At 30.0% G+C, this 25,102-nt stretch overlaps 1 protein-coding gene across 3 annotated transcripts; it reads right to left on the bottom strand.

Annotated features, from left to right (window-relative positions):
* Nucleotides 1-1,347: 1,347 nt before the first annotated feature.
* ttk (zinc finger and BTB domain-containing protein ttk) lies at nt 1,348-25,027 on the bottom strand. Of its 3 annotated transcripts, XM_070637400.1 has the most exons (7): nt 24,328-25,027; nt 14,879-15,166; nt 12,275-12,781; nt 12,077-12,190; nt 11,927-12,008; nt 3,367-3,939; nt 1,348-3,288 (listed from the first exon to the last, which is right to left on the bottom strand). In XM_070637400.1, exons 2-7 carry the CDS (start codon nt 15,014-15,016, stop codon nt 3,062-3,064), a joined length of 1,641 nt encoding a protein of 546 aa, XP_070493501.1. In that variant the 5' UTR covers nt 15,017-15,166; nt 24,328-25,027; the 3' UTR covers nt 1,348-3,061. The 3 variants fall into 3 exon arrangements, with proteins under 3 accessions (XP_070493501.1, XP_070493484.1, XP_070493492.1); XM_070637383.1 differs by lacking the exons at nt 1,348-3,288; nt 3,367-3,939 and adding an exon at nt 8,566-10,019; XM_070637391.1 differs by lacking the exons at nt 1,348-3,288; nt 3,367-3,939; nt 24,328-25,027 and adding exons at nt 8,566-10,019; nt 17,809-18,039.
* Between the last annotated feature and the right edge of the window lie 75 nt (nt 25,028-25,102).

The raw sequence follows: 25,102 nt of genomic DNA, 5'->3' as shown, positions 1-25,102 counted from the left end.
TGGCGTTGAACATAATTTACAGTATAATTCATACGTGAAATAAGAAACAAAATAATTTTAATTTTTTTTTAAATTGAATTCCTTTTTTGAGATCAGAAAAAATGATAAAATTCAAAAATTTCTAAGAATTTTTCAATCAAGACAAAAGAATTAATTAATTAAATAATAAGGAAACGTGAAGGATAAACCATTTTGTTAATTGCACTCGAAAGAAAAAAGTATTTTTTTAAATTATCGATTAAATTTAATTAAAATTGTCAATATAATTCACAAAAAAAGGAGCAAAAAAAAGTTTTAAAAATTAAAGATCCAGAAAATATGCAACGAAATTTTACAGAAAGCGCCTGAGTTAACAATATTAATTATTTTTTATTCGTTGCACATCTCTTCATGCCTAAATTAAATGCATTTACTTGAGCTTTTAAATTCCATTTAATTCTTTTTAAATTTTTTAATATTTTTAATAATGGTGGATGAATTTGTTTTCTTCCTTAAACAAATAAAAGCTTAATTAAATTAACTCAAATCATTTTTTTTTAATGAGAAATGCGTAATTTCCTTATTAATTATATTTACTATCTATTTCTTCAATTTCTATTAATTTACATTTTTTCATGAAGAAATTGCACAAATTTTATTAAATTACTATATATTCAGAAGTACGGATTTAAACTCGCATGAATATTCTCTTGTATATGAACAAATAAAGGTTTGTGTCCTTTAAGGACGATAGATAATAAATCTAGAAATATCACGAAAAGTGTGTGTATAAACAAATAATAATAATAAATTTTTTTCAATCAATGTGCAGCGGCATTTTTGGGAAATTTTGATTTTTTGTGATATTGGAGATGTGAGGATAGGGTTGGTTTGTAACTGGAAGACTTTTTAGTTATTGTAGTTCAATTTGGGAGGAGGTAAGATATGATTTACAGAATTTTCATCACAATTTTGATTGTTTTCCCAATTTCACGATCCCGAGCAGCACAATGTGCACTCAAGGGTACCACTACATCGCCCTGTTAACTTTAAGACATTAAGTTGCGCTTTTAATACCATAAAGACTGATTACGACCCATCTTTGCGTCAGGGATGTGCAAAATTTCATTATTGTCCCATCGAAATGAGCCAAAATCATCAGTCATGTAGCCTTTGGGGCATCATCGCGTCTTGCATTTAAAACGACGTTTTATCCCCATGTAACCAAAATGTTCCATATGTATTACATTGATATTCCTTAGGAACGGTAATGCAATACACATGGAACATTAAGCGACACATAAAGGAAGATGATTGTCCATGTATATTTTGGAGCGATACGAAGAGGAATGAAGTCCAAAGGAACTCTTTATGGCTTCTGAATTGTGAACCAAACATTGTGTTGGACAGGATGTATGTATAAATGCTAATTGAGAATCTTCAAAATTTGTAATGATCTCTCCGCTTCTTCATTTATCTACGATTTTTGTGCATACGTAGAATACCATCTCCCCTTTCCGCGCCCCCATTTTTGCTTGGATTTTCGAATCTAAATTACAAATCCTTCCTCCCATAAATTTAAACATTACATACCAAAAACTACAACTGCTTCTAACCTCCTTCAAAAAAATTCTGGCTATGCCCCTGATATCTAGGTTGGTAGAGGTCAATTGAGTTGTAGTGTTATTAAACTTGAGCAACATGCATCATGGATCATTGTACGTTCTATTCCAATACCAATAAAACTTTGTGCGATTCATTGAAATTCTCAAATTTTTATCCCTAAACCCCAATGTTAATTCCCTAAATGCCGATGCACATCAATCACATTTTTATAAAATTGTAAATTTTGCATCATTTTTAATTTTTTAAATACATTTCTTAGAGAATTTTTTAATTATTATTTTTTTGAAATGCACTCGATTACTTTAATTTAATTAATGATAATAATATATCAATATTTGTACATATCTCGCTTAACATCATTATGGCTCTTATAGTATCTTCTAAAATATTTCTATTTTCCATTTCATGAGATGAGTTTTTTTTTATTTTGTGTTTTGTTTCTTTTCTGATGAAAAAATAGTCGACGAAAAAAAAAAGTTTGTGAAGCAGTTCAATGAACAATCAGTCTGTTAGATCGTGTAAAATAGTAATATTATTGATATTTTTATAAAAGAGAACAAATCCACATTAATTTCTATTATTGAAATAATAAGGCACATTGTGGTCAACCATTGAAATCAATCATATCTAATAAATCTTATCTATAACAATTAGTTTTTTAATTTTGGGGAGTCGTTCATAAATGATGTCTAGAATTTTGAGGAAGTGATCCGAAAGGTAGGTTGTATTTCCTTTAAATTATGGTCCGCGACACATTACTGTAACGCAAGAATTGTGATGACACATCAACATTAATTTTAATATGTGGTTTACTATGTCACACTCGAAAAAGTTTGAGAAACACTGTAACACCACTGTGGAGCAACATTCACTACTGTGACGTGACATTCACTATTGTGACTCAACATTTGTTATTATGACGCGACATTTATTACTGTAACGTGACATTTACAACTGTGACGCGACATGTACAACTGTAACGCGAAAATAACTTACTGTGACGCGACAATCACTACTGTGACGAGCCATTTACTACTGTCACGAGACATTCACTACTGAAACACATCATTTGTTAATGTGATGCGATACTCACTATTGCAACGTGAATTTTACAACTGTGACGCGAAATGTATTACTGCAACACGATATTTACTAACATGACGCGACACTTACAACTGTGACACACAATTTATTACTGCGACGAGACATTTACTGTTGTAACGCAACATTTACTACTGAGTCGCAACACCTAAGATGTAAAATTTTGATTTCATTGCCAAAGGTGATTTAAGTATGTCGCGAAACAGTTTGAAAAAAAGTTTGAGAATCACTGCTATCCAGTCTCCAAAAAACCTTACTATAAGGTTCAAGATGAATAAAGAAACTAAATCTTCGAATTCTAGACATCATTTTCAAAGCAACCCCAATTAATGGAAGCACAAAAATTTCAATTTACTTATTGAGATGTAGCCACAATATGCTGTGGCATTGTTGCAACATTATTATTATTATTATTAATGGTTGGTGCGATTGCAATTTGAGGCGTCGATGAACCAGGCGATGTAATCAACGGAATTGGAAATTTACATTCTTTCGGCATATAACATTCGTGTGTCATTTTCATGTGATTCTTCATCTTATCCGGCCGTGAAAATTCTTTACGACAAACGGGACATGGAAAAACTGTAAATAAAAAGTAGAAGATTGTCTATTTTAAGCATCTCATTGTTATTATATCCAGAAATAAATTTTTTCAGTTACCTTTCCGTTGTGTACCCTCATGATACAGAAATGCATGCCGTTGGAAGCTGTATTTATTTTTAAATGTCTTTTGAACATTCTCCTTTAAGCATTCTGTGCATTGGTATACACCATCTTGTATGCTTGCATATCTAAATAGATTTAGTCCACGTACTGACATTTCCGTTAATGTTAGTGCTTGATCATCCGGTGATTGATTTTTCCTCCTTATTCGTCTTCGTACTGTCTTCTGACCTGATGTTGGTGATGCTAATATTGAGCTATTGCTACTTGGTGACTCATTTGTTGATGTTAGAGTCTTAAAATTTGCTATTATTATTGGCGATGTATTTATTGATCCATTATCATGCTTAATCCACCTTGATATGTTTTGCATTTGATTTCTATCGACACCAACATCCGATTCAATGGCATCATTTTTTAATTGAAAATTATTCGTTGCAGACGATAAATTATTACTGGTATTTGTTTGCGATGCAAATCCACTAACTCTAATTTGTGGCTGTGGAGTCATTTCCGTGACATTAATATCATTTGTTTCCATTGGTTCCGTTTTAGGAATTAATAGACCGTCTGAAAGGAAATTATGAGATTTATCAAGGTGAGTTCATTGTATTTTATGGTTGGTGAGTATTTGAATCAGGAAAGAGTTGATTGAGATTTGGAAATGCAGTCGAAAGCTGCATACATGGTTTAAAGCAGGAATTTCTTTGAAGCTTTAACGGTTATTTTTCAAAACCTAAGCAACCATTTAACGAACTTTTTGAAATTGAACTTGACAAAACCATACAAATTCTTGCATAATTTTTCAAAACATTTGAATGGTTTTCACAAATTCAAAAAATTGTCGTTAATGTTTCAACGGTTTACAAACATTTGAATTTATTTTGTTGAATTTTTAAAATTTTGAATTTTTAATGGTTTTCAAAAATTTGAAATCATTTTTTAAAATTTAAACAGTTTTCAAAAATTCAAAATTTGACCGTTAAAGCTTCAACGATTTTCAAATTTCAAAATTTGTCCGTTAAAGCTTCAAACAATTTTCAAAATTACAAATTTTATCCGTTAAAATTTCATCGATTTTAACGGAAAAAACCTAAAAACAAATCAAAATAAAGCATAAAGCAATAGAAATAAAACTCAAATGTATATTTTAGATACATTATAATTTGATGTAATGTATTAATGAATTTTTATTGAGATGAAAATTTTTCAATTTTTTTTAAATAAAAGTTACAAAAAATTTTTAAGAATGAAAATTTCATTTTTCCTCTCGTTTTTCACGCAAAATAAAAAGAAAATAATAAAATAAAATGAACAAAAAAAAACTAGGTAAAATAATAAAAACAACAACAATTTTTTTCTTTATTCATACCGCAATTTTGTGGGATTTCAGATAAATTAAAAAAATCATAAATTTTGTATTATCTTTGTGTGAAAAATGCTTGCATTATAATATATAAAGAGTTCATTTATTAATCATTAATTGGGTTTTTTATTTTGATTTTTGGTTTAAGAAAGAATTTGTTTTTTTTTTTTTGTTTAATTAAATGAAAAAAATACTAAGTTATGTAACCTGAAGAATTACCAACATGTTGGAATATCTCTAAACTAACGTGCTAATTATTATTTATTTTTTATTCAGTTTTATAACTTCCTCATAACACATTTTCTATTCAATATTTCTCTTTTCATTTTTCTTTTTTTTTTTAATCTGCTAAACTAAAATTGCACTTTAAGTTAGTAAGTTATTCTAGTGTGAATAGTGTGTGAATATTTTTTTCTTTGCATCCTTTATTTAAAATTATTATATATTTATCTTTTTTTTTAATTCATTATATTTCTCAACGTGCCCATAAATTAAATTAACTAAAAAAAATTGTAAGAAAAATCGTGAGGAGAAATTTTTACAAAATTAAATTAGAATTAAATTAAAAAAAATCGAAAAGATGGATGTTGGACTCAAATAAGAGATATATTTGTTAATAGCCTGATGATGATTGTCGTGCAAATGTTGAAAGAAATTTGTGATAAAATTGTATAAAAGTTTTCTTTCAAAATTTTGAATTCATTACTTTTTTTCTAAAATTTGAATAAAACCATTAGTTTTCAAATATTTCAAATTTCCAAAAATTTTTGAAAATTTTGAACTTTTAAAATTTTTTAAAATTTTAAACTTTTAACTAAAAACCAAATTGTTTTTCAAAAATTTCAATTTTCAATATTTTCACATTTTTTTAATGGTTTTCAAACTTTAAATTTTCAATCCCTTTCAAATTTTTGAATTTTTAATGAGTTTCTAAATTTTAAACTTTGAATTTGAATTTTTTCAAAAGTTTCAACTTTTTAAATTTAAATTTTCTTAAAAATTTTAATTTTCAATGTTTTCAAAAAAATTATATTTTCAATGTTTTGAAAATTTTTAAACTTTTAACAAATTTAAATTTACATCTAGTTTTTAAAAACTTAAAAATTCATTGATTGTCCAAAATTTGAACTTTCAATTTTTTGAATTTTAAAATTTTTAATTTTGACCTTCTTCAAAAATTTGACAAAATTCTTTTGTTTTCAAATGTTGCTAGATGTCAAAAAAATTAATTTTCCAGAGTTTTTAATTTAAATAAAAAATTTGAAATCTTTTCAAATTTTGACCAATTTCAAAAACTATGAAATTCTCAAAAATTCAAACTTTTGAAAGTCATTTTTAACTTTCATTCAATTTTATGTCAAATTTCAATTTGATTTAAAACCTATCAACGTTCAATCTTAACAGTAAATGATTATCTAATGAATCAAGTAATTTCTAACAAAAGCTTGATCATTAGAAATATGAAAACTGAATATTCGATGAGTTAATGTAATTAATTGATAGTTTTAAAATCATTTGACAATTTGCCGAAATAAGTTGGAGCTGCATTTTTTGAAAACACAAATCGTCCAACACAAAAAATAATGTTGTAGAGTCCAACATCCGTAAACTAGAATAATCTTACTAAAATCAAACGACTAAGATAAGTAATTAGATTATGCATTTTTAAGATGATCAATTTTCGTCAAAAAAAAATTTAAATTTTTTAAATTAATATAATTATTTAATATAAACATAAAAATAAAAATTGTGCATGTGTCACATAGGTATACATATACAATAAAACTTATAAAGTACACATGCAACTCTTTTTACGGGAAGATATGATTGATTTTCTTGATTTTTCTTAATGTTTTCACCATCGCCGATTTACAATTTTGATGAAACATAAAAAAAATTTTTTTTTAAACTAGCATTAAAATTATAATAATAAAATTAATTAATATTATCATCAGTTTTATGTTTTTTTGATTATTTTATAATATTGCAACAACTTTTGATTTCATTTAAATTGAATTTCATCCGCATTTCCGTTCCTCACCTTAACTTAAAAAAAATATATTTTTTTCAAAATTCAATATAAGTAAATTTTTTTAATTTTTTATATTTTTCATCATCAAAATTAAAAATCAATTATCATCTAATAGAACTCCTTCATTCAGCTTATTATTTTGAACATACACTTACAACATAGTCAAACATGTCTGCATATATATATTCAAAAATCGAAAAAAAAAATTATATAAAACACTAACTAAACTAATTACTTTTCATTTTTTCTGTGAACTTGCTTCCTAAATTTAGTATTAATGTTAATTAATTATTAATTTTTTTAATTATTATGCATGAATCAGTTAAATTTGGATCAGACTTTAAAGTTAAATTTTTTAGTTTTTTCATCATCTTTTTTGCATACTTTTTTCATTTCTTTTTTTTTTGACACAATATAATTGAATTAAGGCATCTCCTTGTGAATAATGTAAGGCCTCAAGTTTTCCATTAATCTATGATATTATGCTGTATGTGTGTGTGTGTGTATGTATGTATGTATGTGCTTATGATAATGAAATTAATCTTTGTTTTAAATATATATTTTTAAAGTGCACATAAGATTACTCCCTTAAAAATTATACTTTTTTTAAAAACATTTTTCAATTTTTCACCGTTTTCACGTGTGAGTGTATTGAATTTTTTTAGTACGGATTTAGAATTTCCTCATTATCTCTCAAGAATTTTACAATATGGGATGATATCATGTGATTTATTATATGCTGATTGACTTTCATGATTTCTGTTGTTTTTCATACAAAAATTGTAATTTCAAATTTTTATCGTTTGAAAAGAATTTAAAAATTTTGAACTTCGAAAATTGAACTTAAATCAAATTTTAAGTGAATTATCAAATTTTTGACAATTTTAACCATTATGAAAAATTAAAAAAATTTTGAACTTCATAAATTGAAATTTCATTCAAATTTTGGTTAATTTATCAAAATTTTTGAAGATGTTGTAAAAAATTTTGTAAAAGTTCAAACAATTTTGAACTTATTAAATTGAACTTCCAATAAAGTTTTGGAAAATTTATCAAATTTTTGAAAAATTTTGACGATTTAAAAAAATTTAAAAATTTTGAATTCATGAAAAATCTTGAGCTTTATAAATTGAATTTTCAGTATAATTTAGAACTTTTTAAATTGCACATTGAATAAAATTTTAGATTGATTAGTCAAATTTTTAAAAATTTTGACTGTTTTTAAACTTTTAGAAAGTTTATTTAATTGAACAAAAAATTTGAACGTTAATAAAAGATTAAAAAATAATTGAATTTCATAAATTGAACTTCGAATAAAATTAAACTTTGAAGAGAATTTTTAAATTTTAAAAAAGTTAAAATATAATTCAAAAATTTTGAACTTTATAAATTGAACTTCTAACAAAATTGAACTTTGAGAGAAAATCTTTTGAGTTTTTGAATTTTATCAAATTTTAAACCTTTTTTACATTTTTGAGTCTACTTTCAATGTATGAAATGTCTTTAGAGTGATCTCAAAGACATTTATTATTGCACATATTGTAACTTAAATGCCAAAAATTAAATTGCAAAAAATCAACAAAATTTAAATTTAAATTCATCAAATTTGTGTTCAAAATTGATAAACTTATGTTTTACGTGAAGTTGGCTGACAATTTTTTTGAAAATTCAAATTCTTATTGGTCAAAATGTTTCAAATTTTTGAATAATTTTATCAAATTTTTGAATAATTTTACCAAATTCTCAACAATTTTGTCAAATTTTGAACAATTTCATCAAATTTTTGTATGAAAATCTCAAGATAATCAGAAGAGTCAACAAATCACAATCAAAAAGCCACAACTCAACCATCCCAAAGAATGAAAGTATTTTTACTTATAGATTAAGAAAAATTGTTGTACTAATAAAGCCATGTCAAGTGGCTCTACCATGATCATTAAAAATATATGAATTTTAATATTTAATATAAGACAAAAAAATACCCATTTTATGTTCTTTCCAAAGCATGCTTGGAAAAAAGGAATGATTGATTTATAAAAAAAAAAGTAAAATTTAGTCATAATCATCAATTAAATCATAAAACAAAAAAAAAAATATGATACTTTTAGATCTCGTTGGGATTTGATTTTCTAGATTCATTTTTCATTTGAATTGAAGGTAGATTTACTTGCTTTTTTTTTGAAATCATAAATTATCATCATAAAGTATATGAAAAAAAATATATAAATGTATGTAAAAAAAAAAAAAATTCTTTTGGACATGCGCATCACATAAAATTTCATTGACTGGTAGTTGATAAGGTGGGCGTTACAACTAGTGGTGGTTGAGATGCATCACTTTGTTCGTTCTGCTGTTGTTGATGTTCCAACTTGTGTATGATTTTGACATGCGCTGTCATGTTATCCTTTCGAGTAAATTCTTTGAAACAGAAAGGACATGGATACACTTTAACATTTCGTTTATGTGATGTCACGTAATGACGACAGAAGTTACTTATGTGAGTGTAGACGCGTGAACATACTTTGCAACGATATACATGATCAGCTTCTTTGGTACAAAAATCACGAACGGATCCTTCGGAATCATCAATTGCATATTTATTGGTTCGATTATCTTGAATCATCGGTTCAACTTTTAATTGTGAATCATTGCTGTTAGGCGTTGATATTGGTGATATTTGGGATGGTGTTGTGGGCATTAGTTGCTTAATTTGTTTAATTTTTATAAGATTCGATTGACTTATAGCTGAATTAAGAAGTAAATTATTTGAAAATAGATCAATGAATTCATTATTGTTGATGCCGCTAAGAACATTTGGTAGTTGAATATGTCCAGTACTCGTTTGTACGGATATTGGTTTCATTTCACCATTTTGCTGCTTCAATAGCTTTGCACGCTTATTTTGTTTTGGTAATGATTTTGTTATGACAAATGACGACGGCTGTCCACCAACAATTGGCGTCAGCTTTGGCAATTGCTGTTGCATTGCTAATAGTTGCTGTTTCTTTTGTAATAATTGTGGCATGAGAACTTGTTGTTGCGTAAGATTATTATTATTATTACTAGTTCCATTCGCTTCCTGATTATTTGCAGAATTTCCATTTTGTGGTGCAGGTGTTGTTGCATTCGGTGTATTTGAACTTGAATCCGTATCTGGATTATATTTAAATTCCATTGGCTCATCAAACTCATCTAATAGCAACTGTGGTTCAATCATCATTTGCTCATCATCATCGGAATCAGCTTGCACATCTAAAATTATAAAAAGTATGGTTTTTAACTTAATTCAGGCAAAAAGAGTCAAATAGCAGTAGAAAAAATGCCAAATATGTCTTTTTTTTTTGTTCCCTCCACCGAGCATTTAGCAAGTTTAAAATTTCAATTGACTTATTGGCCTTTTTTTCCAGCTATGACTCATCAATAAATATTGTAAAACTTTGCTTGATGTCTCATAATAGTGAAAAATTATTGGAATAAATACAAAAAAAAAGAATACCCAGGAAACTGACTATTATTCTATCAAAGGAAAAGCTTTAGGGATTTTTTGAGCCATTTTTTGGTGACGCAATTTAGTTTGAATTTATTATCATTTTGTGTATCACGTCATTTTTTTTAAATTTTATAGTTTAAAGCGAATAACTTTATTATTTATAAATATGAAAGAATTTATTTAATTTTTTTATATTATTAATATAGGTGCTTAAACACGTTTCATGTTCACGTCGGCCAAAAATCCCTAAATTAAGCTCCCTTTTTCTTCTTTATAATCTTAATGATTTTTTTTTTAATTTACAAATTTTCTCATTTAATTTATTTAAATTTAAAGGGCGAAGTCTAATTTTCTGGGATTTTTTTTTTAATTTTCTTTATTCTCCTGTATATTTTCGATGTATTATGAACATCAGTGGGCAAAGTGGAAAACTCACCTGAAATTGATCGGAATTCTTTTTTTAATAAAAAAACCGACGTAAACAAAAACTTTTTTTTTCTTTTTTCAAATGAAACTGAAGTCACAATTTTCCACTTATTTATCAAGTTCTTTCAACTTTAAGCATAACTTTGATTTTTATCGAGTAAGCAAAAAAAAAAGCAAAATAATAATTTCGATATGTATCAAAAAATCCCTTTAGCTTTTCCTGATTCATATATTTGTAATTCTTGGTAACAAATAAAAAATTTCTACAAGGTTCTTTGTGTTTAATGTTAATCCAATGAATGCACATCTTGTCATAAAATTGGAAATTTTAACCGAAAAGGTTCAAAATTATCTTTTTTATCTTCACAATTCGAATTTCAAAAGAAATTTTGAATTCAAATTTCAAAACTTTAAAATTCAAATTTCAAAAGAATTTGAAAACTTCAAAATTCAAATTTCAAAAGAATTTCAAATTTCAAACTTCAAAATTCAAATTTCAAAGAAATTCATGAACTTCTAAATTCAAATTTCAAAAGAAATTTTAAATTTCAAAATTCAAGTTTCATTTTAAAAGAAATTTTGAATTTAAAATTCAAAAAATTTCAAAAAAGAAATTTTAAATTTCAAACTTCAAAATTCAAATTTCAAATGAAATTTTGAACTTCAGAATTCAAACTTCAAAAGAGATTTTGAACTTAGAAATTCAAAAATCAAAAGAATTTCAAAACTTTAAAATTCGAATTTCAAATCTCAAAATTTCAAAAGAAATTTTAAACTTGAAAATTCAAACTTCAAAAGAACTCTTGAAATTCAAAATTCAATTTTCAAAAGAATTTCAAAACTTCAAAATTCAAATTCATAAGAACTTCAAATTCAAATTCAAATCTCAAATGAAATTTTCAACTTCAAAAATTTTAAAAGAAATTTAAGATTTAAAATTCAAAAGAAATTTCCAACTTGAAAATTTCAACTTCAAAATTCAAATTTCAAAAGAAATTTTGAAATTCAAAATTCAAATTTTAAACTTCAAAATTCTAATTTTTAAGTTCGAAATTCAAAAGAAAATTTGAATTTCACAATTCAAATTCTAACAATTCAAAAAAGACATTTTACGGTCATTTCCTTCATACAAAAAGATATGCAAACATTGTGTTAATCATTCTTAGAATTGACTGACAATATCATCAATAGATGTGTCATTGTGTGATGGGGACAATAAAGAAATCTAAATTTTATGACTCACCATTTGTCGAGTCGTCCTTTTTTGATGAGTTTGTCTCTTGAGTACTTCCATCATTTTGTCTCTTTTGCTGTGATCGTGAATCCTATAAATATAAAGCACAATTGTTCTATCGAGTCTCTTAATTAATTTAATATATTTATGCAAATTTACCTCATCTGTGTCATCCGGTCGCCGTCTACTGTCATTTTCTTCTGAATTTGTGTCATTTCCTGAATTTGAATAGTTGTCCGTGTTCATTTTAGCTTCCATTAAATCTGGTGAGCCCTAAATATACACAAAAGTAATATTTTTATGTCAATTCCTCCATTTTTGTTCTCCGTATGGCAATAAAAGAACTATTTTTTTTACCTGTAGCAAATTCTCTCTATAGTCATCATCATAATCATCCACATCATCACTACCGCTGAGTTTTCTAGGACGGCCCCTTTTTCTTTTCGGCATGGACGTTCCAATTGGACTGCTTGTTTGTTGTGGTTGCGGTGTCGATTGTTGCTGTTGCTGCTGTGATATTTGTTGCTGTTGTTGTTGCTGCTGATGAACTTTTCTTTGCTGCTGTGCATAACTATTATTATGCATACGATTTTGTTGTGCTGTTGATAGCGGTGTCTCAGTTTGTTCACGACTTGATGGTTTCTCATCATTAACTTCAGTTAATCCTTTTATCCTTAGACTTTCAGCGACACGTAAAAATGCCGATAGTCGTTCCTGATCGACCGACACTTCACCACGATACATAAAATCTAAGAGACTCTTCATATCAGCATATGGAACATCACGTAAAATGACAATGGGATGTTTTTCAGGATGATTAATAAATAGTTGTTGAAAGTATGGACTACATGCTGATAAAACCATCTGTGGGAAATATAAAACAGACATTCATTATCGATTCCTTTCTCATCCCCCTTAAATATAAGGAAGTAAGCATGACATTACACCCTTTTTTTCGGGCCCTTATCACACATTCTCGATTATCGATAAGAATTATCGAAAAATAAACATTTCACACATCAAGCCTAGCTGATTAATAAAGCTATCGCATTTTTGTTGTGCCTTATCAATGAAAGTAATGCGAGAAATCCACCCTCAAAATATATATATATCTGTGTATCCCTGACTGTCTATGTTTCCATGTGAAAAAAAAATATCAAAAAATTAATAACTAAACCTGATAATGAGGAACAACATTAGGAAAAGGCATTTTATGTGTACATGAACACTCCTTCTCACATTACTCCGAATAACCGATTGTGGTTTTAAAATAAATGTGTTAATGATAAGACTCTATGTGTTACTCAATTGTGGGAGCGAGGGAATCTGGTCTCTGAAAGGTATCAACCTCAGACATATAATTTTGAGAAATAAGAAATTCAGAGTGCTGATAAGAGAGAAATACATAAGAGTGACTTCTTCTTGATTCAGAAATAAAAAAAGGAAAAAAAAAGAACTGAACATAAAGATAATGAAAAAAAAATTATTATTATTATTATTATTTTTGAAAAAAAAGTTCAACTTGAGCGTTATTACAGTACATAACATAGAGACAAACATTAATATGTGTGGTAGATAAGAAATGTGACATGAACTTCTTATATAAAACAAGTAGAAATTACCACTCTCGTAGATTTGAGTGCGATAATTTGTCCTGAATTCATTCTTTTTTACTTTTTATCGTGAAATGGTGTTTGATAGTCACTGAGAATACTTTGTTGGTGATAAGGAATATGTTCAGGTTCTAGAATGGTGTGGGAAATGATTTGAAGAAATTATTTCGTCATGAAGTTATGAATGAAGTTCCTTTCAAAATCATGAATTAGATGGCATTTATAGTTTGATACTTGATTTGAATCGTTTTTGAGATCTTGTCAGGGGTGTAGGTAGGGGATCCCCTAGGTCGTCTTTGAAATTGCATGAAATCTGAAAATTTTGAAGAATTTTTGGATTTATTCTCTCAAAAAACTTCATAAAATTCTAGGACTTTGTCCAAAATAGGGGAAAGGGTTTGATAACTAACCCTACCCTCCCCCTTTCTCATGGCGTCCCTACCATACACCCAGAATCCTTCTGAAGAACATGACGTTAAATTCTCTTAGGAACATTTCCAAGAATTGAAATATTAGTAATATATCGGATATACTTTTGAAAACTTTGGGAAAAAAAAACATTTAAAAGTCATGGGGAAATCCTGATTCTTTGTTTCATATTCAATTCTAGAAAATCATCTAATTCCTTTAAATTTGCGGGGAATTCCCTAGGACTTTTGATATTATTCCAGAACTTTAGTTTCCATTTGTCCCTTAAATACATTTCAAGAGTTGTAATAAATATGCTTAAAGTGTTTATGTTTATCAACCCGAGCAACACAACGTGCTCGCTAGGACACAGCTACGTTGCCGTTTTTATGGTAAGACAGAAAGTTGTCCTAGCGAGACCCTGACGGCTGATTTCAATTATTTTGTCGATTTAAACTGCGGTTTGTCGAACTTTGCAAATTGGGCAATATGCATCCTTACCCGACCCACACATGAAGTCCATATTGGGATCCATTCGTGTTCCAAATGAATTTCAAACTCTGTATGGTTTCCAAATAAATAATTGTATTTTACAGGTTGGATAATACCAAGCGCTCTTAAATTCCTAGTTCTTAATCCCGACCAGCACAAGTTATTTTATGGCAACCAATTGGTAGCCACATTCCATTCAAGTGGCAATTTTTATGGCAGATAATAAGATATTTGCTATAAAAATTATCACTTGGAGTCCATATGACAGCCACATGACTTCTATAAATAATTTGTGCACCGATCGAACAATCCGTTCCCCAACTCCATCCCTGACTTTAAAACCACACAAAAAATCACTTCAACAACAGCCAATTCAAAGTGAATGTAAAGCATACAGCACGCTAAAGCGATTTAAATATCTGTCAAAAGTAAACAATAATCTACATACCTTATGAGCCTTGAGATACTGTCCATCGATAGCAAGTGTGACATCTGTGAATGTTTCAGCGTGTAGCAGTTGATCGAAAACGGATAGAAGATTCGATTGATGATTATTCCATCGTAGACAAAAACGTTGCGATGCCATTTTATCTAATATATACTTAAAAACTGATTGATCCTTGTCTTTATAAATTACACAAAAATTTTCAATGTCAAAATTGCAATAAATTTGATTTTTTTTTATGCCGTTTCTCTTTACTTCCTTTAAGACACTTTTATCACATTGTTAAATAAACTAAAATAAAATGAGAGAAAAAAAAAACAGAAATTAATAAAAACTGAATATTTTATCGTACAATTCTCGACGAAAATTTCCACTTGGAGCACGTAAGTAGTAACAAAATAAAGGCTTTAGCGAATTGTATAAAGAGAATGAGAGGAATGAAAAGAACTTGAACAAAAATTCGCTGTTATCACAAACTTCTACATGCATACACATTCACATGAAACAGGAAGATAAACCATACGCAAGGGGCTAGCAACAGAAACAGGATCAGTGCCGCTGACAGAACTCAAAGTTTTGCTATTTATGGCCAAAAAAAGAATATCCAACAATGACATTTATTTATTCATTTTATTTTCAGAATCCGATCGTCGAGTATGTGAAATAAAAAGAACAAAAAAAAAGGCACATCCAACGCGCAAAAATACAATCTCGCATACACATGAGAACTTTTATTAGAAGAGAAGATATCCTACGCCATATTCGACGTTACGTCACAAAATAAATAAAAGAGACTTGAATAAGAATCTTAAGCAAATAGCAATAAAGTCGACTTATGAAGTGCCACAAACTATTCAATTCCTCGAACAGCACAGAAAATTTTCTCAAAAAACCTTAATTTTTTCCCCACCCTTTCCTATTCTTAATAATTCTGTTTTCTCACTTCTATACAAAAGCGATCACACAGTGCTTCATGTCCGCTCCTTACATTCAAATGTGCTTCACAGCTACATCTGTGACTGTATATGTATATCCATTGTATATCGTATCTTATTCATTTCGCATTTTTATTTATTTTTTCGCGTGTTGATGTTTATGTGTGTTATCATTACCGCAGCCAAAGTCAGCATACAGAACGATTGTATACACAAAAGGAATCAATTCTATACACAATACATGCTTAGTCATTTTGATGTGCTGAGAGAAAGAATATACAAAACCGAGAGTGGGAAAAGAAGTCAGAATTTAAAGTTGTATGTTTGGAGTCACTATATATATATACAGGCATACTCAATTGTTGCGCTTTTTTTTTCAGCGAACATTCCCCAAAAGTAAAAACAGAGAATCTCATGTTCGTTGTTGTCCGTACGAACATAGAAAAAAAAAGAAAAGAATTATCAATTTTTTTTTATTGTTATTGTTGTTGCTGCTTATTTCTTTTCGTGTTTTATTCATCAAGTGCTTCCCCATGTATGATGTTAACTTTATAGTATAGAGAAGAACTGTACAACTCTTCTTAGTTGAGTAGGAATTTCTCAAATATTATATTTTTTATATTTTTCTCATCATTATTATTATCGTCTTAGAAGAATCATCGTATACATATACAGGCGAAGCTTTATTTGCCTTCCATGCCTGAAAATGAACATCTCCTCTATCTATCCGACTTTTTTTTTTTCTTTTATTCTTCTTTTCCATTTTCGATCTTTTTTTTTTATTTTATTTTTCGACGATCGTGTCCTTGAAAAACTTTATTTTTCTCCATATATGAATTGGATGTGAGGGGGGTCGGTTTGGAAGTGATGGAAAATTAGGAAAATTTTGTTTTTGATCCTTTTGATTTTTTTTTTTGATTCTTTGAATTTTTATTGAGAAATTTGACGAAATTAGTTGTCACGAGACTTTCAGGGTACCTTCAATGGGGTGGTAAAATGTCGCTCTAACTGCAAAATTGTGCTGATTGGACTACTCAGCTAAAGAGTCCCCTTAAAGAACAACACAAGGGCACCGCTACCCCACCATTTTGATGCTAAGACGTGAGGGAGCTCTGATGGCTACTTTACGGCGTATTTAGGCGTATTTTTAGGGTTAGAAATGAAATTTGTCACTTTGTACAGTTGGAGATGATCTCGGGATATCCGAAGCTTCAAAAGCTATGAACAGTGATGAAAGAATACCAATTTAATGTAACCTTAGCTCTCAAGCACTCCCGAGTGACACAATGCGCCGCATATATGACACAATCCAAAATGAGTCAAAATCAGCGATCACGAACACGCTGAGCTGTTCGGGAGTCCACAAAGTAACATATAAGGGCACTTTAGACGTAAATCAGAACATCCCGTTCTCTGTTTCGAGATTTGTCAACACAAAGAATTCATAAAAAAACCCTAAGAACCAGATTACATACAGTAAGTAAATAATCTAGACCCCCTAAGGAGACCCCCTACCCACACACCCCCATAGGCACTTACAGGAACGTCAAACATGACTAACCACACATAATATTAAATTAAATAGAAAATGTGAATAAAATAAAAATTCTCGTTTCGGGTCACATCGCCATAACCACTATCCATACACATCGATATGGAACAGAAGAGAAGAAAAAATAAATCATTTCAGGACGGATTTCCATGTTAGAATGAACAAAACGCGAGAGAACCGCAGAGGAAAGAAATAAAAATCAAGCGCAATTTGTGTTAGGAAATAAAAATGGGAATATTACGTAATATCTAATTTTAAATGTCACCCTAAACCTATTGTTATTGTCATATTTGTACATTTATTGCGAAAAAAAGCTACAAAAAATTTCATAAACCGGATAAAGGGAAAATTACAGGTCTGTGTAATTTATGAAAGCGTGATCGGTTGCGAATGTAACTTAAAAAAAAATAAATAAATAATAATGGATGTTATGAACAGCGACTCACTAATTCACTTGTAATGATTTGATCTTCAATGTATATGCTCGACTTTTTTTTTTTTTTATAATATTTTATTGTAGTTCCGATATTAATTCTCTCATAAAACACGCGTCGCGCACTTGAAAAACTTAGTCTATATCCAGTTGGAATGAATTCTTAAGCATGTCTACTTCTAAATAAAAATAAGGAATTTTATTGCAAAAAATCACTATGAAGCAACAGCTTAAACTGAATGGAAACTTCTCTATGTCAGTTCCACCACCAAAAAGAATATGGAATAATCACATATACAGTCTAATTTCCTCTCCGCTCCTACTCATTCAAATATTTGTGTGAATTAATGTGTATTATACTCAGCGATCGTTAAGTCAGTGTGGGTAAGTTGATATAAATGTTGAGGCTTACAATGTTTCATATTGTTTTGTTATGTCTCTTTACTACTTTTGCAGAAAAAAAAAATTGAGCAAGCTTGAATATAAACTTACAATTTTTATTTCAACACGTACATAAGTGGGAAGAATAAAAAAAAAAAAACATAACAAATAAAGTAAAGAGAATGAGAAGTAACAAAAAAAAAAGTCAGATTTTTATGTCCTTAAAAATCGAGTTTATCTTTTATATATGCGCGCATATATGACGTGTATCAATTTTTTTTATTCTTCTTGATCTCGATTTGATATAATGGCCAATTGACGATGGATTGATGGCAGATAATTTGAATTTCAAATATGTCTAACGGTCCTGACTTCTTTCTCTATTACACACTTTGCTGGACGAGGATAACTAGTTTTTCATTTTTTTTTCTATACTTAATGATGGTTATCATAAATTAAACGAGTTTATGTGCATATTGAGGGGGATCGATTGGATATGATGTGTGACATTAATGAGTTTCTGGAACTGGAATGACACTGGAATTGCTTGAAATTACTTGAAACTTTAATGACAAATTAATGGGAATTTCTTTTAACGGTCGAAATAAATTCAAATTTTTTAACGGTCAAAATTATTTTGAATTGTTTAAAATTCAAATATTCTGTCAAAATTGTTCTAAAATTTTCAAATTTCAAATATAACGGTCAAAATTATTTTGAAAATTTTCAAATCTAAAAAATAACGATCTTTTCCAAAACAGATCCTAACCTCAAATCCGACTTACTTGACATCAACTCAAAGTCGATCAAAATAGAACTAAACTCGACAAGACTCGACTTCTAGGTTTGAAATATCATTTACAGACCCAATTCATGAATCATCCCCATTACAAGACATTGCTCATTATTTAAACAGGTATGTCTTGTTAAATGCAATGTACACACATGTGTCATTAAGAACTATTCTACTTTTATTTTTTTCTGTGTCTCCTCTTCTTCTTTCATTATTGTCGGCATATCCTTAATTCTTTTATTTTTATATATATATTCTTTCATAGTCATTAGTATGCTGAGATTCTTCAAAACCCACATTTGTCCTTGAAATCACATCCGCGATCCTCGATTCTCGTTTTTATGCTTGAGGGAATTTTTGTGCATGGAATTGTGAAATGCTTTATGGCAGGGGTGTGGGTATGAAGGCATATCAAGAGGGAATTAAAAGTTATTTTTAAGAGTATAGGCATGACATGGGAAACGGAGAATAATTTAGAGCATGGATCAGTGAGTTTGAGATTATATGGGGGAGTTGAAGTAAGGGTAAGGAATTGATTAGTCATGTTATGGACATTTTTTGATCAATTTTACTATTCAGACTTCTCAGAAGACACAAGAGTCGAGCTAGACTTTAAAATTGAGTCGGAATGTGGATTCGAGCTAGACTCTTCTGTTCGAGCCGGATTTTAACATCGAGCCAGATCCTTAAGTTGAGCCAGATCCTTAAGTCGAGCCAGATCCTTAAGTCGAGCTAGATACTTAAGTGGAGCTAGACTATGACATCGAGCCGGTTTGCGGCATCGAGCCAGATTCTTAAGTCGAGCCAGATCCTTAAGTCGAGCTAGATCCTTAAGTCGAGCCAGATCCTTAAGTCGAGCTAGATCCTTAAGTCGAGCTAGATCCTTAAGTCGAGCTAGATCCTTAAGTCGAGCGTGGCTCTGACATCGAGCTGGATTCTGAGAGATAAGTTATAAAGCCAAAGTCACGCCAGCATGGGTAAAGATTTATCAAAATCTTGAAATCTTAAATTCTAGCCAATTTGCCTTCCAGCCGAGATGAGATTTGAGATGATCAAGATATATCAAATGTTATAGCTAATTTACCGTTGATTCTCGTCCATCAATTAAAAATTTTTTATAGACACTTAAAACTCTTATCTCTAAAAAATTTCAAAAATGAAATTGAAGCTCATTAAACTTTAAATAAAAAAAAAAACATGACAAAATTTTGCAATCCAAGCAATTCATTATCAAGAAGAGGAAGTGAATTGATGTTTATGACATCGAAAAAAAGTTTGACAAAAACCCATTGGGATGATTAATACACATATGAATGTATATGCTGAGTATATATTTTTTATTGCCCTACCCTAAACGAAACGATCCCAACCCGAGCACAAAATTCCTTTTTTCCGAATGTAAACGCAAACAAGAAGCATGGCAGAAATAATAAACTTTCCGATCAGCACTGTGTGATATGAAGAAGAAATGTTAACAAGACAATTTTTTTTATCTTTTTTTATTTTTAGCCTTATGAGAAGAATGAAGGAACAGAAAAAAAAAAATTTTTCATTTCGCCTGTTCCTCTCACACAAAAATTTAAACATTTGTGTATCTGTATCTCACATAGCAAGGCACAAGAAAAATCATCATCATCATACACCCTTCCTGAAGTCTAAAACAGCCACTTCTTCTTATTCTTAATACAAACTTCTTCTTGCTTAGCTTCATCTTATACACATATATATAAAAATGAGATGTTTTTTCTTTTCTTTTCTTTGCTTATTCGGCATCCATAGTCGTCTTACTGTATGTTTTCTTCTTGGATGATGAAAAAAGAAAAGAAAAATACAGAAAACTGAAACTCTTAAAAAAAAAATACGTAAATCGAGGACGAGATCGCATACGAAAACGACGTCGAGAAAAGAGCAACTCGAAAGGAAAGAATAAGAAGCACAAAAAAAAAAATCATCATTTCGCGATTCCTCGACCGTTTTTTTTTTATATTCCTCGCAAAGATTTTTTTTATATTTCTTTTTATGAAAGTCAGTAAAGTGATCGGTGACGAAGAAAAAGAAAACCAGATTTTTTTTTGTTGTTGTTGTTGCTGTATGGATGTACGAAATGTGAATATTTCTCAGATTCTATAAGGACTGTTTTGCGTAGGGTGATTCATATGTTTGTGCTTAAATGCTCACAAAAAAAAAAAAGATTTCGCTAGAATTCATTAACATTTTGAGAATCTTTTTCTTCATGCTTGTACTTTTCTTGCTATACTTCTAGGGATTTTTTTCACGAGATGTGAATAATTTATTTCCTCCGCTTATTTATCTATTAAAAAATATATATATTCCGCGGATGGAAGTGAAACATTCATTATTATTGTTATTATTACATTTTGCAACTATATACCCTATACCGTATATATTCTCTTTTTTTGATTCATATATTACTTGCTGAGCAACAGTGCAGTCACTATTTTCTCCTTCCAATGTTTCCTTCACTGCGTTGTCTAACTTCCTGGGTAAACTGGGTTGTTGTCCTCAACGTGGATCGCTAGGAGCTTTACGAAAATAGTCACTAGAACGCTGGCTTTTTCCTTATTAGTTTGCAATTCAATCCTCCAGACTGTTTGGTTTGATGGTTGGATTTCTGAAAGCTATGTTCCTTTGATGACTTTCTGTAGAATGTTTAATTCAGTTTTGATGTGGAGTCGATGTCCATTGATAGAACATCTCTCTGAAGCTAGTTGGCATTTCTGCATCATCCTCAATTGACTCAATTTTTTTTAAGGGGTAGCCTTATGAGAAGAATGAATCGACGTTGCAAAACTCTCGATTTTTGACACCCCTCACCCCTCCCTCTGTCTGTAACAAAAACAAGATCATCTCTATGGAATTGTTGCATGCACGCAACAAGAACACCCCGACACCCCCTAAGTACTCTGGCTTTTTCATTATTGATGACTAAAACAGCCATTCCTAACCCCAAACAGCACAACGTGATCGCTAGGACAATTTTTTCTATGTAGTCTTTTTTTGACTAGGCATCCAGATTATTTGCCCCTTGACAGCACCATGACGACTGATTGCAAACAATCAAAACAAGAAAAGAAATACGAAGGATGGCGTCGTCGTTTTCGTGTCTCCTTTGTTTCATTGTCATTTTGACAATTTTAATGGATGAATGTCCTCGAGAACAAGCAACCTAGAATTCCTAGAGGAAGAGTTTATCCTTTTTGACGTTGATCAAAAAAGAAGATCCTAGAATTCCTCGACTTTCGATGATGATGATATTTCACTTTGTTTTGGTTGTTCTGGTTGCTGTTATCTTTTTTTAGAGCTGGCATTTGAAAGATTTTTTTTGTTGTCATCTTTCTTTTTGCTAGCACTAGATAGTCACTAGATTTCAAGCTGCGACGTTTTTCTGCCCTTAATCGGTTGGACGAATTGATCCAATTTTCCATCTCAATGTCATGTTGCTTTTCGTTCAGATTTTTTGTTGATGAGAGTTTCACGTTGTTGCTGTATCTTGTTGTTGAAATTGAATAGTTTTTCGACAAATTAGAATATTAAATAAGATATATTTTATTTTTTTGCGCGGAGAGTGAGAGAAGTTTTTGGTTACTTTCCTCGTTGTTGAGATTTGTTGTTGAGATTCGAAACTTTAATCTCTGTTGTTCTGCTGTATGGATGTACGAAATGTGAAGTCTCAGATTCTATACTGTTTTGCGTAGGGTGATTCATATGTTTGTGCTTAAATGCTCAAAAAAAAAAAGATTTCGCTAGAATTCATTAACATTTTGAGAATCTTTTTCTTCATGCTTGCTATACTTCTAGGGATTTTTTCACGAGATGTGAATAATTTATTTCCTCCGCTTATTTATCTATTAAAAAATATATATATTCCGCGGATGGAAGTGAAACATTCATTATTATTGTTATTATTACATTTTGCAACTATATACCCTATACCGTATGTATTCTCTCTTTTTTTTATTCATTATTACTGCAACAGTTAGAATTGGGGATATTCATGAGTGATGTCCATTGATAGACATCTCTCTGAAGCTACTCTGTCTCATCCTCAATTGACTCATTAAGGGGTACGAACTCAAAAAATCGACTTTTTGACACCCCTACCCCTCCCTCTGTCTGTAACAAAAACAAGATCATCTCTATGGAATTGTTTGAACACCCCGACACCCCCTAAGAGTGAACGATTCCTAACCCCAAACAGCACAACGTGATCGCTAGGACAATTACTATGTAGTCGACTAGTAGTTGCCCCTTGACAGCACCATGACGACTGATTACAATCAATTTTCAAGATGAGAAATAAGGATCGGCATATGGTGTTGATGGATGGTTGTCCTCGAACAAGATAACCTAGAATCTTAGTGGAGGAATGACTAAAAAGTCCTAGAAGTCAAATGGAGGAAGGACTTAGAAGAGACCTGGAGAGTCAAGAGTCTCTACAGGGTAGGGCAAGTGACTTTGAAATCCCAGAGAAGAGAAAAGGTGTCTTAGTAAAAGAGATCTAGGAATCCAAGGGGGAGGAACGACTTAGGACAAGAGATCTAGTAGTCCAAGGAGGGGAGGGTCTTAGGACAAGACCCCAGGAGTCCTAGGGGAAGAGGGTCTAAGAACAAAAGAATAAGGATTCTTAGGACAAGATACCCCACACCCTCTTCGAAACTCATAACATAAATCCCTAGGATAAGAGACACCTCACCCTCCCCCAATTTCAAAACATAAATCCCCAAAACATAAATCTCCAACCATCACTTCCGAATCGACCCCCATCTCTATAAGCTATTCCACTAGATTCATTAAATCAGAGCACATTACATTATTATTTTTTTAAAATTACAATCAACTACCTATGGGCTTGAAGCTGCTTGTTGAGCATGTGAGAGTAAATAACGGAAGGATCGAGCAGCGAAAAGAGGAAGTCTCTAATAAAAACACAGAGAAGAAAAAAAAAGTCATAATTAACTGCGTTATGCTTCAAATCCCCCAACAAAATATGTTTTCAGTTCAGTTTCCCCATTCACAACGCGATTGTGTATTATTTTCTATACACACAGTTTCTTTTTTTTTTGTCGAATGCTCAGGGGGGAAATGAAAAAAAAAGGCAGTAGAGAAAAGCAGCCCGAAACTGATTTTTTTTTTTTCAAAAGAGGTCAATGAACAACTCAGATTTTTTTTTACAGCACGCAGCGAGAGAGAAAGAGAGAATGAGGGGAGGGAGAGGAACCGACGAGAAGTCAACGATGTAAAGGAATTTATTTACATCTTTTTAATCCTTTAACCGAACGATCGAATAATTTAAAATACCAGACACACCCTGTTATACTTGTTGCAATCTAGACTCACCGAATTATTTGTTATTTGTTGCTTCTTGCTTGCTTGTTGCTTTATTTCACTTTAATAATGATTGTCATCAATTATCCTTAATGATTTTACAAAAAATAATTTCTTTTTTAGATTTGATCGAGACGTAAATCTTCAACTAGCAGTGATGCCTTTTATAAATCACATTTTATAACATTTTTTTTTCTCTTCCTTTTTCACGGATTTTTCCTTGATAAAGCAGGCTTTTTTCACATTTTTTCATTCATTTCATCTCAATCCCCCATAAGCACTAGTCAAGTCACTTTCCTTTCTATTTTTATTCTTAGAATTTTTCCTTCTTATTCACACATTTTTTTTTTAATTTTTTTTTATATATATATCTTTTGTTGTTGTTACTTCCAGAGTTTCCACCCACGTTTTTATGTATTTTGTACTTATTTATAGTCTTTAACTCGAATTGAACAATGGAATATAGTAGATAATTTAACAAAACAAATTAGAATATTAAATAAGATATATTTTATTTTTTTGCGCAGCGCTCAAGTTCTTTTATACTTTTTTTTAAATATCCTGATGCCCTTCACACAAATGAAAACGGAGAGTGAGAGAAGATTGAACAAAAAAAAAATTAAAATATTAAATAATTTTTTTTTGTCTTCTTCTTTATTTCTAAGAGATATCAGGAAATATACGTCTGAACCGCACAAAGTTTAAATTATTTCTAAGTGATCGTCGAAAATTGTACAAAAGTATTTCCATATCGCGATGTATGTATGTATTGGTGTATACATGTAAA

Source organism: Chironomus tepperi, unplaced genomic scaffold, assembly GCF_022539635.2.
Source record: "Chironomus tepperi strain 1889 unplaced genomic scaffold, CSIRO-AGI_Ctep_v1 contig_12, whole genome shotgun sequence".
NCBI lineage: Eukaryota > Metazoa > Arthropoda > Insecta > Diptera > Chironomidae > Chironomus > Chironomus tepperi.
Note: the sequence above shows the minus strand (reverse complement) of the source record. Positions and strands in the feature narration are given on the sequence as shown.

Excerpts from the sequence above, each read along its gene's own strand:
- ttk (XM_070637383.1), bottom strand. The coding sequence starts at position 15,016 with ATGGCATCGCAACGTTTTTGTCTACGATGGAATAATCATCAATCGAAT. Across the intron at positions 12,191-12,274 it reads ATAGAGAGAATTTGCTACAG|GGCTCACCAGATTTAATGGA; the intron begins GTAAAAAAAATA and ends GTGTATATTTAG. Across the intron at positions 10,020-11,926 it reads AAAGGACGACTCGACAAATG|ATGTGCAAGCTGATTCCGAT; the intron begins GTGAGTCATAAA and ends TTATAATTTTAG.